We start from the raw sequence: 16,069 nt of genomic DNA on the forward strand, positions 1-16,069 counted from the left end.
GGAGGACTTACAGGTGCAAATTCTACATCACGCCATCTACAAGTACAACTGCTATTTACCATAGGAGGGTTCGCCGACCTGCTGCCCTCTCTGCTTCGCCGGAACCAAAAACCACCGGTGAAGGCCCCAACCTCGCCGGATCTGTTGCTGCACCGCCAGATTTGCCTTACTGGTTCGTCGTCGGAAGGAGTTATTGCTTCGTATGCTCGCCGCCGTAAACACAACTCGCCGGAGAAGAAACTCGCTGCTACTCACTACCGACGGTTACTACTTAGCCGCCAAGTCTCGCCATCTCGCCTCACAGGAGTCACAACAGCGCTGGTTTAAACAAGATTAGAAGAATAAGACATAAAAAGACAGAAAATCCCTTCTAATTCACGGTCAACAAACGACTTCATTGACGGAGGATCAAAACTGTCCAACGACCAATAACAGTGTCTACTAAGTGTCAATTTTTATTATGGAGGATGAAAAGTGTCAATGACTCAATAAGTCTAGGACCAAAAATGGCATTAACTCCGGAATACAATACAACAATATTTAATTATGGTTATATTATTATTGTGCCTCACGACCATTATATACTAACAGTACTTGAAAAGAAACTAATAATAATAATAATATCTAAAAGTAATTAAGTGTTAATAATAATAGTAAGAATATTAACGTAAGAGTTGTAACATAGAATAAATTGTAATAATTAATAACTAAAGTCTAGGATTAAATTTGGAATTGTCAGGAAAGATAAACGACCTCGGGTGAAATTAACTCTTAAATAATTATATATCGATTTAAATATTCTTAATATATTACAACAATTCCATTCCGTGCATCGCACGAGTGAAAATACTAGTTATAGCAAACACTAATACAGCAAACATTTTTTTTTAACTAAATAAAAACCAATTACTAAATAACACATCACCACTCCATTTAGAAAGTACAGTTAGGGTTGGAACTTGGAAAGGTCAAGAAAAGAAGTTGAGAAACTAACACATTAGAAAGCGATATAACGCAATGAGTAGAGATTACGGAGTGATCCCAGCTGGGAAATTACGAGTCAAATATTCCGACGGGCATTTGGAGTGTTTGGTGTAGGAAGTTTTAGTTGAAGTACGATAAAAAATAATGAATGGTCAATGTGGAATAAATTTGAGTCGGGTATGGTACTTCCTTTTAGAAATTTATTCGCTATCTTTCAAAGGTGCTAGGAGAGTTATAAATTATAATGTAGGTTTTTCAAGATTAAAACAGATTTAAAGATTTGGTAAATGATTGCTAGCTGATTGGATTAGTGGTTTGCAGTGGCGGAGCCAGAATTGAACAATGCGGGGGGCCAATAGTTAAAGTACTAAATTAAATATATTGATACTCAGTTAACATATTTCAAAATAATCATTACATTACAAATTAAATAAAGTTTAGAATAAATCATTTATAATTGAATCTATATTAAATTATTTTGTAATATGTTTTTCAATGTACATTACTTTGTATGGTTGAAAGAATGAAAACATTCAGAAATGTTTTAAAAGACTATTGATTATTTCTTGAAAATTACCCTACTCACAACATAACATAATAGCAAATTGTTTTCTCAAATACATATACTATTCAATTTTTACATTATAATAAATGTTAAATTAAATACAAAATTTATCACATAACCACAAATTTGCATAATTAACCAAACATATTCACCCTGACATCCATTATCCATTATTTAGAATCAAACAAAACAACTATTTAAAATAAATAATAGAATATGAAACAAAAATTAACCAAACAAGTAGTTAAGAACAAAATAATAATAATAATAATAACTTGAAAAATGTGCATCGATTTTAATAACAAATTATCTTGTTATAGTATATATGCCGCATATATGTATGGTTCTAGAGAGAGAAACTAGTAGGTAAGTTAAATGTGGTTTAATTTGAATGTGAGTCAATAATATAGGGAAGACATAATTTGAAATGGGAGAGAACTGGAGAAGTTAAGATGAAAAAATATATAACTTAACTTGAGATTAATTTAAGTGAGAGGGGGGCCAAATATTAAGGAACAACAAAATTTTAATATTCTTTATAATATTTTTTTTTAAAAAAATAATCTCTATATATATTAAAGCAAAATAATAGGAGCAAAAAACTCCCGCCCAACAGCAACGACGTCGTTTTGACATAGCCGAAATATTTATGGTATTTGCGTCGGAACACGAAAGGTTTGTGCAGTGTAATAGGTAAACTTTATAGAAAACCTACATTTTTAAAAATATCTACGGTAGATCACTCTCTAATCCAATGGGATTAGAGAACGTATTTAATTCCATCACTTCCCCATATGGAACATTGAGCCCACTAACTCATACATATTCTCTAGGTATTAATTTCTAAGGAAATAGTACGAAAGGTCATCAGACCTTATATATACAGCACATATACAACACAAAATATTCTACTGTCATTCTCATTCTTCTTCAGACCTTTCGTTATTTCACACAAAAGCTGCACCGGTCACTCTCATTCTTCTTCAGACCTACAAGAAGATGTTTATCCTTGCTAGCCAAATATCCCCAATGAACACCAGGCAGGCTCTTAGGCTACGAGTGGTGAGAGCATATCAGATTCCTGAGAGAAATGATCACACGAAGATTAGATCAAAAGAAATAGTTTTTCATGATGAAGAGGTAAATGCTATTTACAAATATATATTCAAATACATCAACAGGTTTAAGTCACAGGTTTCAGTTTTTACAGTTCCTATTTATGATATATATTTAAACAGTTCCTATTGATTTTATAGGGTTCCTTCCTTCATGCTCATGTACCCAAAGAATATGTAGAAAAGTACCTAAGCTATTTCTCTGAGGGTTCAGTTTACGCTATAAAGAATTTTTGTGTTATCACCAATTTTTATTCATACAAGACCAGTCCACAGAAGTACATGATAAAATTCAATTATCAGACTATGGTCAAGGATTTAAAGAATGCAAAATTTCCGATGAAAATGTATCGTCTGAAGTCATTTAGAGAGATCAAATCTAATGAAGGCCTTGATGAGAAACAACTCTTTGGTAATCAATTGCTCTCTTATTTTCTAATTTTCTAATTAATTGATATTGTTACTATTAATTTGTACTCTAATAATGCACTATTCTGTAGATGTGATTGGTCGAGTGATTGAGATTCACTGCCCACAGGAGAAACTGATTAATGGGAAGAACTCCAGGCTGATTGACTTCACCATTGAAGACACTGAGTATTTTTTTTTTATTCGTTTCCTTCTATTTCTACTCTATTTTTAGATTTTCTGTTCTTCTAATCTCTTATCTAACATTTTGCAGTGGTATACAATTGATGTGTACTTTGTGGGACGAACACGTAAGCAAGATCGAGGCATTCTACAATTCTACCACACGAGAGGCATTATTGGTGTTGATCCAATTTTGTAGGGCTAGGGTGTGTTTAAAAAGTAAGTAAATTAAAAGTTTTAGTTTCTGGCTAAGTTATATATATATTTGTCCACATTTACCAATAATGGATTGTCTAATGTTTACTACCATAATATCTAAAGGTGGGGATGTTAAACTTTGTAGCTCCTATGATGTAACACAACTGCTGTTCAACCAGGAATCTCCACCATTTGAGGAGTTCAGAAAAAGGTTAGTCAATTAAATTTATTGCACTACCTATTAGATTGGTACCTAAGTCTTAGTGTTTTTTTTTTTTCACAGTATCAGCCATGAACAGACTCCAATGCGAAGTATTATTTCGCAATCAAGTTTTAAGGAATGTAGCTCCTATTCAGTTTCCCTATCTGGTGATATTGAGGTCCGTACTATCAGTGAAATATACAGAGACAAGGAGGTAATATTTATTTAAAACATTTTAGTTATTACCTTAGTAGATATACTGTGATCTCTATAACTATAATCTGTGGAGATATCAATGCCAACTGCTTCATTTGTAATCTGCATTTAATAATATGCATGAGATTTGAAAAAAAAAAAATTTAAAAATTAAAAGTTAATAGACTAATACTCTGAAATGTTATTTGGTTTCTTACCTGATTGAGTAAATAGATAGTCTTTACTCATGTAGACTAATATTGTACAAACCATGCTCTGTAGGCATCATTAACCTGCACAATGACAGTTAAAAAAAGAACTTAGCATCCCATTAATACTCATTAAAAGTTAATACAATAACAAATTAGATAATTAGTTTTTGGGTGCTTAGCTCATTCAGTAAACAAAATGCTGGACTAATAGCTTTGAAATAGCTGTGAGTATGGTTATGCAACTCATATTTTGTTTGTGACCCAAACCTGCACAAACAAGAGATTATTAATTTTAATCATTACCATTAGATCATTACCTATTTGATTAAATATATATGTACTCACTCTATATAGATGACCATTGTTATATGTTTTTCTCATCCATGCTCTGTATTCATCTCAAATATGCACAGTGAGTGCCATTTAACCTGCACATTTAATATTTGGCATTAGTTACAAATATAATAGCACAGAACACAAGAGTTACAAATATAACAGCACAGAACACAAGAGTCTCAATATAAGTCATTCACAGTTATTATTTTAACAAATTACAGAGTCTATTTGGGGTTACTTATCTCAGTTAGTAAATAGCATGAACACATCCCATGACAGTTTTGTTGTTATTATTATCCAACCCATACACTGTGTTTCACCCAAACCAGCACACACAAAATAATCTCTCTTAGTTATATAAACACAGTATGTTTTATTTTGTGTTAGCAAAAATAGATCAACTGATAGATATTATGCATCTCAAACATTCACAAACACTAAACCCTAAAGTAAACTTAGCCTAATGTACCTTTCTAATTCTGTAAATGTTTACCTTTCTAAATGTGTGTGTGCAGTTTGGTGATTTTTGGGTGGCAGTAAGGATTGTGTTCATTGATGATCCTGAGTGGTACTATGCTTCGTGTAGAACAAAGGGTTGCAACAAAAAGCTGAAAATGAAAGGAAAGTGGCTGTGGTGTAGTACCTGTGACAGGAATTGGGGCGATGGAACCTTGAGGTACATGGTTAAAGTTAGGGTGGTGGACTTGGATGAGAATGCTCCTTTCCTCCTATGGGACAGGGAGTGCCTTGATCTACTTGGTGTTAGCGCATATGATTTGAATTCTACCCATACTAAGGTACTAAATGTTGTTTACTATACCAAGTGTTAACTAATATACAAATTGTATAAATTTCCTATGTACACAATCTTTAAACAACAAATTAATTATTTGTAGGGCCGAAAGGGGATACCTAAGGAGCTTGAGACTCTGATTGGATTGAATCTGCTCTTTCAAATTGCTGTTCGCAAAGAACAATTCCAAAACTACCTCAATGCTTTCCCTGTTATGAGGATCATCACTGATGAAAAGATCATAGAAAAGCATGCACCAGAGCTAATTGGAGTTAGGGACAGGGATCTAAGTTCAAAGTTGGAGTTGGAGCTTACAGATGAGGATCTATGGGATCTAGAGGTATAATTGTGTTTACAATTTATACTAATTACTTTATAAATGCAAATTTTAAGTACTTACAGTTTCAACTCTCGATTTTTAAGGAAAATGACCAAGCAAATGAAGCTGAAAGTCCTCTACAAGTTGTTGCACAGAGGCTGAATGCAGAGAACACCTTAGAGAATGGAACAGTCAAGAGATCCCTCATTGATGAATTTTCAAGCACACAAAGTTCTAAAAAAAGCAAGGAAGCTGTGGTCAAAATTGAGAAATAAGCAGATTTGTTATGAGTAGAATGAGTGGGATGTGCTCTATTGAACTTTTTTTTTTTTGACTTTATGAATGCTTTTATGAGGACACAGTTGTGGTGGATTCAAACATTGGACACTGTTAAAGATGGTTTTATGAATACTCCTGATTTAAGATGGTTTTTAAATCATGTTATTTCTAAGGCAATTGTTTTATCCCTTCTGGAAAATGTTTTTGTTTTATTTTTTGTAGGTACTAAAGAGGACTGTTATTCCACATAAACCAGGAGCAGATTTTCTTCAATCACATGATGGAAAAAGACAATGCAGAAGTGATTCAACATGAAACAAAAGAAGTTGAACATAACGTGATGGAAAAAGACAATGCAGATTTGATGACACATAAAGCAAAAGAAGATGATCATCACATGAAGGGAAAAGACAATGCCGATTTGATTTCACATAAAGCAAAAGAAGATGAACATCACATGATGGAAAAAGACAATGCAGATAGTATAGCATACGGATATAGTTTCATCTGTAATTTGTTAATGTAAACATTACTTCCAAAATTAATCTAATTTTTTTTTTTTGTTTTTAGCATGCAGATTAAATTTTGGTTATACATTGTTATTTTAAGTTAAGGTATACAGTTTATTAAGATAAATGTAATCTAAATCTTAGTGATTACATATAATTTTACATGTTCTATTCCTAAAAATTTAAACACTGTAAATATGAACTACTATTTTTTTTTATTTAATCCTAAAAGCACTTCCATCACTTCCATCAATATTAATGGCTTAACGTCTTTGTTACTACTAAAACTGTTTTAAGTTTGCTCAATTAAGACACAATTCATGTTAGAATGGAATCAAAAACACCATTTTGATTAAAAATGTAATATAACTTAATCATATAGTTATTACAATAATCCTAACATAACGAAAAACAAATCACATGAACATCTGCGTAATATTTTCAGTAAACCTAAAATTAGGAACATGAGAACACTAATACTCTATTAAGTAAATAGACAAATTGATTTAAGCATATATGTATTTCAATAATCCTAACATAACGAAAAAAAAAAAAACAGATCACATGGTTATCTGGCTAATATTTTCAGTAAACATGAAATTAGGAACATGAGAACACTAAACTCTATTAAGTAAATAGACAAATTGATTTAAGTTGAGTTCAGCAAGCATAGTATAATGGATATCAAAATATACATCACAATTCTTACTATTGCATTATAGTGAATGCTAATTATTGAATTAACACTTATCTTTTTGTATGCAAGTTCAACTCGAATTGACATCGTGCATTATAAGAAGTCATTAGGGCCACAGATATGTTGAAAACAATTTGCAATATAAACTCTCTTCAAAATCCTTGGAACCACCAGAGATTCTGTGGCATCTTGCCTGCATTTTAGTCAACAATTATTAAATTTCCAGCAAGTGACATACAAATGTATATATAGAGATAAGCAGGTAATTAGAATGTACATTGTCAGGGACTAATGGCTGATTAGGCACTTACCATGTATTGACACCAACTTTGTATATCTGAAGCCTCCTCAAATGCCTTAAGATGAAAGTACAGGTTGTCATACAGATCCCACACATGATGTCTAGATCAAGGTAGTATAAAAAAATATAAGTTACAAATAATGCAATAATGACAAACTCGGTAACTAACAATCTATATCAAATTAGATTATACACCATTGGGTAGACTTAACACTTATCTTTGAGCCTTGCTAAGCAACTGTAAGTACCAAACTGGATACCATTGGTACTTACTTAGTCAAAACGTGTCACAACATTTTCACAACCACAGGTCTTTTCATATTCAAGATACCTGAAAAATAGCTTAATCAGTACCTTATTATATTTCAGACTAATTTGATTAATCAATGTAATTATGAGAAGGAAAGTGTAATAATATCACTGCATTAAGTAGCACAAATAAAACTTTTAGTATTCCAACTTGATTTATATTCACCATTTTCCAATGTTGTCTACCAATCTTGAATGGGAATGCTCTACTACTATATAATCAACACACAGGTATTCTTATTCTCTCTTAACCACTACCTAAACAAAACTGGAATTTAGCCAATTCAGTGCCAGACGAACACATGAAGAAAATTACAACTTCAACAACAATTGGAGCAAAGCGGAAGCAGAACAACAACAATCAAGGTAATACTAGAAACTGTTAAAGTAGTAGAGCATTTTTGTGTTCGAGTATAGCCCTAAATACTAGCTCAAACCATATAAACTATGTGCATGTGTTCTTGACCCCCAAAATTAATGGCATCAATTAAATTACAGTGAATAGATGTGTTGATAAACAAATTTCAGTATACACGAAGATAATTTCTAAAAATTAGTTCTATAAACTGCCGTTTTAGATAGATATATAGTCACCATACTTAGATCTGAAAAATTAGAAGAGATAGGGTTAGAAATTGTTACCCAACTTGGTATAAAATCTAGAAATCGTGTAGGAGAACACCCATTTCTGCCTTGGTCCATCGTTGAGCATCACACATTACTAACCACCAACCTTCGATCTCCCTCTATCGATGAAAGCCGGAGAAGTATAGTGTTCATATGGCGGTCGATAGACCGTGATATCTCTGAATCGGGGTTTTGACTATGGGGTTAACACTCAGATTGGGAGTATTGAACATACTTCACAGTAAGATCATCATCATCGCGAATCCATAGTATAGTTCGGTTAACAGTTCCTCATCGAACCCTAAACGGGAGTTAAGAACTTCATTTGTGGTGAGAGGACCGAGACTGGGATGGGTGAGATGAGCTTAGATGAGGATGAAGGCTAGGTGTGTAGGAAAGGGAAAGACAGCTGTTAACATCACCGTCTCAGGCCATCTGTGATGTTTATGTCAGATATATTAATTTTTATTATTATTATTATTATTATTATTATTATTATTATTATTATTATTATTATTATTATTATTATTATTATTATTATTATTATTATTATTATTATTATTATTATTATTATTATTATTATTATTATTATTATTATTATTATTATTATTATTATTATTATTATTATTAGCAAGGTACTCAATTGTTTAATTGTTTATGTTTAATTGTTTATTATTATAAGTTTAATTGTTTATGTATTACAAATTCCTGTACTCAATTGTTTACTATAATGGTTGGTAATTAATAGTTATTTTAATTACTATTATAGTGTTAGTGAAGAGCGTTATATTATCAGTTTACTATTGTTATTATTTTATTATAATAATACAAATCATTATTATTACTATCATTATATTGATAAATGTTATGTCAATATTTAGGCAATTACGAATGTAAATTAGATTAAGCTATGATTATATAATAAATTAGTTTTAGTACTTTAACATTATAATAAACATTATACAATATAATAACGTGGTTGTTGACATACTATGATTGAATAATTAAACTTGATCTATGTATGATTAACAAAAATGGTACACCAAATAATAAATGTGTACTGATAACATTGTTTTTTTTGAACAGACAACACTGTCAATGGGGAAGCGTACATGCCGTCGTTTGAATCTAACAAGAATATGAAAATTGGTACACCGCTAATTGGCGTTTTTCAAAGTTCGTTAAGTACGCGTGTTTTCATTAGCAACAATTAACTCCATTAATGGAGTTTTGTTAATATTAATTGTCATTGCAATTGACAGGTGACACTGCGGTTCGAACGACAATACGGACTACCCCAATGCCGGATTTTAGTTGCAGAATGCCGTTAAGCAACATATCAAATAGTAATTAGCTAAACCAATATTACAAATAATTTTGTAAATAAATTATCTAACAATCAAATTGGACAATTAGTATTCTAACGTGTGTGTTTTACCACTGCTCTATAATTATAGCAAATTTGACTCGATCTACCGTGGACCTTGATAAATCGCCGCGGACCAAGCGCCATAATCATTCGTTTGACTTAAATAGATCACCAGGCTCGCACGGTAATAAAGTTGAAATTTAGTATATAACCTATACTCATTTGCGGTAAATGCTACGTCATTATAATCTGTCCTACCTTAATTCACAGCGCCTTCTCCCGGACGAACACCAATACAGACTACGTCATCGCCAGTTTTTAGTAGCAGAATGCCATTAAGCAACATATCAAATAGTAATGATCTCAACAAGTATATTTGTTATAAGATTAGTATAAATTTATTTTGTAGTCAAATGTAATACTTAATCGTCTAACAAGTCGTTCTACAATTTTTTTTTGTAATTAAAGCAATTTGCGGTACAGTTAATGGCGACCGCGACAAACCAACTACATCCAATTGTACACATCGTTACTTCGACCTAAATCGAAGTCCAGATTCGCAATTAGGTATCAATATATTATGAGGAGCAATTGGTTATTGCATAGTCAATATTAAATTAGAATGTAATATATTCTATAATCGTTTCTGTAGGATTTGAAAGTAATTGTTGTGTTACAAATGACAACAACATGCAAATAATCGTGGTAGAGCCGGAGACTGAACCCATCAAGCATTGTCGAAATTTGATATCAGATTTTCACGAAGTTGTTGAACAATTGCATGACAATGTGCCCTCAAAAAATGGTGAGTACGTATTAAACGATGCCCAACGAAGACATACTATCTTTGGACTAAAATGAACTATATTATTGTTTTTCCCCGTGAACTAATATCAAAGTATTTTTTTTGTAGACAATTATTTTGATAGTGGTGATCCAGAGTATTTGTGCGAGCATTGTAATGCATTTTTTTGGTACAATGAACGGTCTAGCAATTCAAGGTCATGTGACAGGCCTAAATACTCTGGATGTTGTGTGAATGGTAAGATAAAGTTGCCATTGATGACAAGGCCTCCTCAAAAGTTGTTTGATCTATTCCTTACATCAAGTGAGAAAAACAAATGTTTTTTGAAGAATATAAGGTCCTATAACAACATGTTTTGCTTCACGTCAATGGGTGGAAAAATTGATAGAACTATTAACAACGGAACATCACCTCCTATATTCCGTATAAATGGTCAGAGTTTCCATCGGATTGGAAGTTTATTGCCTGCTCTTGGCACTCAACCAAAATTTGCACAGTTATACATTCACGATACAGAGAATGAGATACAAAATCGATCCAACTCTTTCAGGTATAATAGTCCCTGTTAATCAACTCTTTTGGCCTGTCATTTTTTAATAATAATAATCTTATATTATAATCTTATATTATATTTTTTTATTTGTTTAGGACGGAAAACAATGGTTCTGCATTTCATCTTGATGTAGTTCATGACATTAAGCAAGACCTAGATGAGCACAATGTTTTGGTTAAGTCATTCAGAATGGCCAAGTCATTTATGGAATCTAATCCTACAAGTGAAATTAGAATGAGATTAATAGGGAAGAGGTCTAAAGATGCTAGAACGTATGCGCTACCAACTACTTCCGAGGTTGCTGCTCTCATTGTTGGAGATCTAGACCCTGGCATGGGCGAACGTGATATTGTTGTCGAGTCTAGATCGGGGATGCTGAAATGAATAAGTGAATTAAACCCAGCGTATCTACCATTGCAATACCCGCTTTTATCTCCATATGGAGAGAATGGTTTTAGGGAAGACATACATTTTGCAACACATGGTACTAAACAAAATTTTGCAAGAAAGAGTGTTTCACAAAGAGAATACTTCGCGTTCCGTGTTCACGAAAGATCAAATGAGATTTCAACTATATTGTACGCTAAAAGGTTATTCCAACAATTCTTGGTTGATGCGTATACTATGGTTGAATCTTCGAGGTTGCTATATATTCGGTCAAATCAAAAAGCATTGAGATGTGAGGCGTACAAAGGTCTTTCTGATGCGTTAACACGAGGTGAAGTTCAACCTAGCTCGCAAGGTAAAAGAATAATATTACCTTCAAGTTTCACGGGAGGAGCAAGATACATGATACAGAACTACCAAGACGCCATGGCAATTTGCAAATCTATAGGTTATCCAAACCTGTTTATTACCTTTACATGTAATCCTAAATGGCCGGAGATTCACGCTTTTTGGAGAAAAGAAATTTGAAAGCTCAAGATCGTCCGGACATTGTTTGCAGAGTTTTTAAGATGAAGCTAGATTGCTTAATAAAAGAAATAAAATATGGAAAACTGTTTGGTCCGGTAAGGGCAGGTGCGCCCCGCATTTTCTTATAAATGCCTTTTTATATACATTAATTATCAATACGAATTTTATAACTCACACAATATAATTCTTTATGCAACAGTGATATACACAATTGAGTTTCAGAAACGCGGTCTTCCACACGCTCACATATTACTGTTCCTACAAGGGACGAGCTGCTTTGCCAATCCTGCTTTTATGGACACGATCATTTCTGCCGAGATCCCAGACAAGTTGATTGACGTTGAGTATTACAAAGCTGTCGAAGAATTCATGGTTCACGGTCTGTGTGGTGTTGCCAGGAGCAATTCACCGTGCATGGTAAATGGAAAGTGTTCAAAATATTTTCCAAAAAGATATATTGATGCATCCCATTTTGACCAGGATGGTTACCCGTTGTATCGAAGAAGGGATGATAAGAGGACAATAAAAAAAAATGGAATAGATTTGGACAATAGGTATGTTGTACCACATAATCGGTACTTGCTCTTGAAATACAAAGCCCACATTAATGTAGAGTGGTGTAACCAATCTAGGTCAATCAAGTACATATTCAAGTATGTCAACAAGGGTAACGACCGTGTAACGGCTGAGTTTTATAAGACTACAATGGATGAAGGTGGTAATGAGATGGTGGATGAAATAAACATGTACTATGACTGTAGGTACATCTCTGCGTGCGAGGCAGCATGGAGGTTGTTTAGTTTTGAAGTTCAGTACAGGACTCCACTGGTTGAGCGACTAAGCTTTCACTTGCCTGACTGCCAATCAGTCGTGTTCCAAGACGATGATACCATTGATCATGTCTTGAACAGAAAGACCGTTGGGCAAAGTATGTTTAATGCATGGTTTGTAGCGAACCAGAAGTTTAAAGAAGCGAGCTTATTAACTTACATTGAGATGCCTACCAAATTTGTGTGGAAAAAGGACATCCGTGAATGGCATCCAAGAAAGAAGGGTTTCTCAATTGGTCGGATATTCTATATACCACCCGCTTCAGGAGAAATTTATTATTTAAGGTGTCTATTGAACATAGTCCGCGGTCCAAAAAGCTTCCAAGATATTAGGACAGTTAATGGTGTTGAGTACTTAACGTTTAGAGATGCATGTTGTGCTCATGGATTGTTAGACGATGATAAAGAATACATTGATGCTATAAATGAAGCAAGCTACTGGTCAACTGCATATTCATTAAGGAAGCTATTTGTTGTCTTACTAACATCCTCATCCATTATTAGGCCCAAAATGTCTGGAATCAAGTGTGGAAACATTTGTCTGAAGATGCTCAACACTATCAAAGAAGAATATTAAATTAACCAGGTAATGTACATTTTTTTTGATACAATAAAATATCTTAAGTTATATCGATAACTATCTGACTGTTGCCATCGTAACAGATTTGGTCTTAACAGGGGAAGAGAAAAAGAACTTTGCATTGTTCGAATTGGAAAACCTATTGGGTCAACAAAATAAGTCTTTAAAAGACTATCCTCCGATGCCAATACCCAGTACTGATCATTCAAGGTTGTTTCAGAATAGGCTGGTTTTTGAAGAGTTAAGTTACAATTGCGAGCAGTTGAAAGAAGATGCTGAAGTGCTTTCTGCCAAACTAACCGAAGAACAAAGTGTCATCTATCATACGGTTATAAAAGACATTGCAGACGGTAAAGGTGGCTTATTTTTTGTTTATGGCTACGGTGGAATAGGAAAGACTTTCTTGTGGAGAGCGTTGTCAGCTGCAATCCGATGCAAAGGTCAGATCGTTTTAAATGTGGCATCAAGTGGCATAGCTTCTCTGTTGTTACCAGGTGGCCGAACTGCTCACTCAAGATTTGCAATACCTATTGCAATAAATGAAGACTCAACCTGTAACATTAAGCAAGGTAGCGACCTGGCTGAATTGTTGATAAAGACGAGTTTGATAATATGGGATGAAGCTCCCATGATGCACAAACATTGTTTTGAAGCATTAGACCGAACTATGAGGGATTTATTGCGTTTTGTAGACCCGTGTAGTGAAATGAAGACATTTGGTGGTAAAACTGTGGTTTTGGGTGGAGATTTCCGCCAAATTCTCCCGGTAGTTCCAAAAGGTACACGGCAAGATATTGTTTCTTCAGCCATAAATTCATCATACCTATGGGATAGTTGCAAAGTTTTAAGGTTGACACAAAACTTAAGACTAAGTTCGGTACCCAACGGTGGAAATCGGCAGGCATTACAAGAATTTGCCGATTGGATTGCTAATGTAGGTGATGGAAAGCTGGGTGGGCGGAATGATGGTTACGTAGAGGTTGAAATTCCAAAACACATGTTATTGTCATCTGGAGCGGACGATATTAAAACAATTGTGCACAGTACATTTTCTATGTTTGCAAATGGAAACCCTGACCCCGAGCATATGCTAGGTTGTGCTATATTAGCACCAACGCTCGATGTGGTCAATGCAGTAAATGACTATATGACTGAGTTGCATAATGCCGAAAGCAGGTCGTACTTTAGTTCAGACGCAGTATGCAAAGCCGACGGCGACAACGGTATATTTGGAGATGTACACACACCGGAATTTCTAAACAGCATTAGGGTTTCAGGTCTACCGAATCATACATTAACTTTGAAAATAGGTTCACCGGTAATGTTAATGAGAAATATTGACCATTCTCTTGGTTTGTGCAATGGGACTCGGTTGATAATCACAAAACTAGCAGACCATGTTATTGAAGGCGAGATTCTGTCTGGACCTAACAAAGGTACAAAAGTGTTGATCCCTCGAATGTCAATGTCACCCTCTGATCCAAGATTGCCGTTCAAATTTCAACGAAGGCAATTTCTAATTATGCTTTCATATGCAATGACCATTAACAAAAGTCAAGGAAAAACGTTGTCTCATGTTGGTTTAATACTAAAGAAACCGGTTTTTGTACACGGTCAGTTGTACGTAGCTGCATCTCGGGTTAACAATCCTGACGGTCTCAAAATATTGATAGTCAAAGACCCAAGTTCAACTACTACATCAACCACTAATGTTGTATATCATGAAGTTTTCAATAATTTGTAATTTTGTAAAGTTCTCTTTTCTTAGTTCCATGACCTTGCAACTATTTGATCTCTTTTCGTACTATTCTCTTTTCTAGGACTTAATCTCCATCTATCCCAATCATATTTCATTTATATGTTATAAATTTTAACCGCATTAGTTCACACAATTTGTAACATAATATACACACAATTAATACTTTTTAATTTACATACCGTGCAGCGCACGGGTCAATACTAGTATTATATATAATATTAAAAATTTGGGGTGGGGTGGGGTGGGGGGGGGGGGGGGGGAGGGGCAAGGCCCCCCTTAACCCACACTTGCATCCGCCCCTGGTGGTTTGAGTATCCATAGTTGATAGAATTAGTTGATTCTAGAAAAGTTTTTGATAAATTAACTGTTAGCTGATAGCTGATTGCATATAAAATGACTTTTTCAAAAAGATGATCGAAAAATCTACTTTGAGCAGTTTTTTTAATTTTAGCATTTTGGAGCAATAAGTTGTATTGTTACAAAAAGCTAATTAATCAAACACTCATATTAATTGTTTAATCAAGTTAAACAGCTAAGAGTGGTCAAATAAACCAAAATTGGAAAACGTTATGTTGTGCAACCGTGTGCACCATGCAAGGTGCACACGGTTCTAATTCATAATTTCTATACTATAGATTCATAATTTCTATACTGTAGATTCATAATTTCTATACTGTAGATTCATAAAATCTATACTGTAGATTCATAATTTTTAAACCGTAGATTCATAATTTCTATACAGTAGATTCATAATTTCTATACTGCATATTCATAATATCTGTACTGTAGATTCATAATTTCTGTGCTGTAGATTCATAATTTCTAAACTGTATAGTTATCAAATTATGATCATATAGTTCTGTGATTTGCGAATACGGAGTTCAACAATTGGGAATATGAACATTGAAAATTATGAGTATAGAGTTCTGTAATTGTGAATATAGAGTTTAATAATTATGAATATAAAGTTCAAAAATTATGAATATATAGCTTTATAATTATGAACATATAGTTTAGTAATTATGA

The 16,069-nt window shown here is 33.6% G+C and overlaps 2 protein-coding genes across 2 annotated transcripts; both read left to right on the plus strand.

Moving 5' to 3' along the window:
- The first annotated feature begins 2,303 nt into the window (after positions 1-2,303).
- LOC109163270 (replication factor A protein 1-like) lies at positions 2,304-5,785 on the plus strand. Its single transcript, XM_019312024.1, has 10 exons — positions 2,304-2,382; positions 2,484-2,689; positions 2,806-3,076; positions 3,165-3,261; positions 3,347-3,474; positions 3,577-3,664; positions 3,737-3,869; positions 4,914-5,195; positions 5,295-5,531; positions 5,615-5,785. Exons 1-10 carry the CDS (start codon positions 2,304-2,306, stop codon positions 5,783-5,785), a joined length of 1,692 nt encoding a protein of 563 aa, XP_019167569.1.
- A 6,049-nt stretch (positions 5,786-11,834) lies between these two features.
- Positions 11,835-15,028, plus strand: LOC109163271. Its single transcript, XM_019312025.1, has 3 exons — positions 11,835-11,979; positions 12,074-13,243; positions 13,368-15,028. The coding sequence occupies exons 1-3, from the start codon at positions 11,835-11,837 to the stop codon at positions 15,026-15,028; spliced, it is 2,976 nt and encodes a 991-aa protein (XP_019167570.1).
- Positions 15,029-16,069: the final 1,041 nt, after the last annotated feature.

This window comes from Ipomoea nil, unplaced genomic scaffold, assembly GCF_001879475.1.
Source record: "Ipomoea nil cultivar Tokyo-kokei standard unplaced genomic scaffold, Asagao_1.1 scaffold3016, whole genome shotgun sequence".
NCBI lineage: Eukaryota > Viridiplantae > Streptophyta > Magnoliopsida > Solanales > Convolvulaceae > Ipomoea > Ipomoea nil.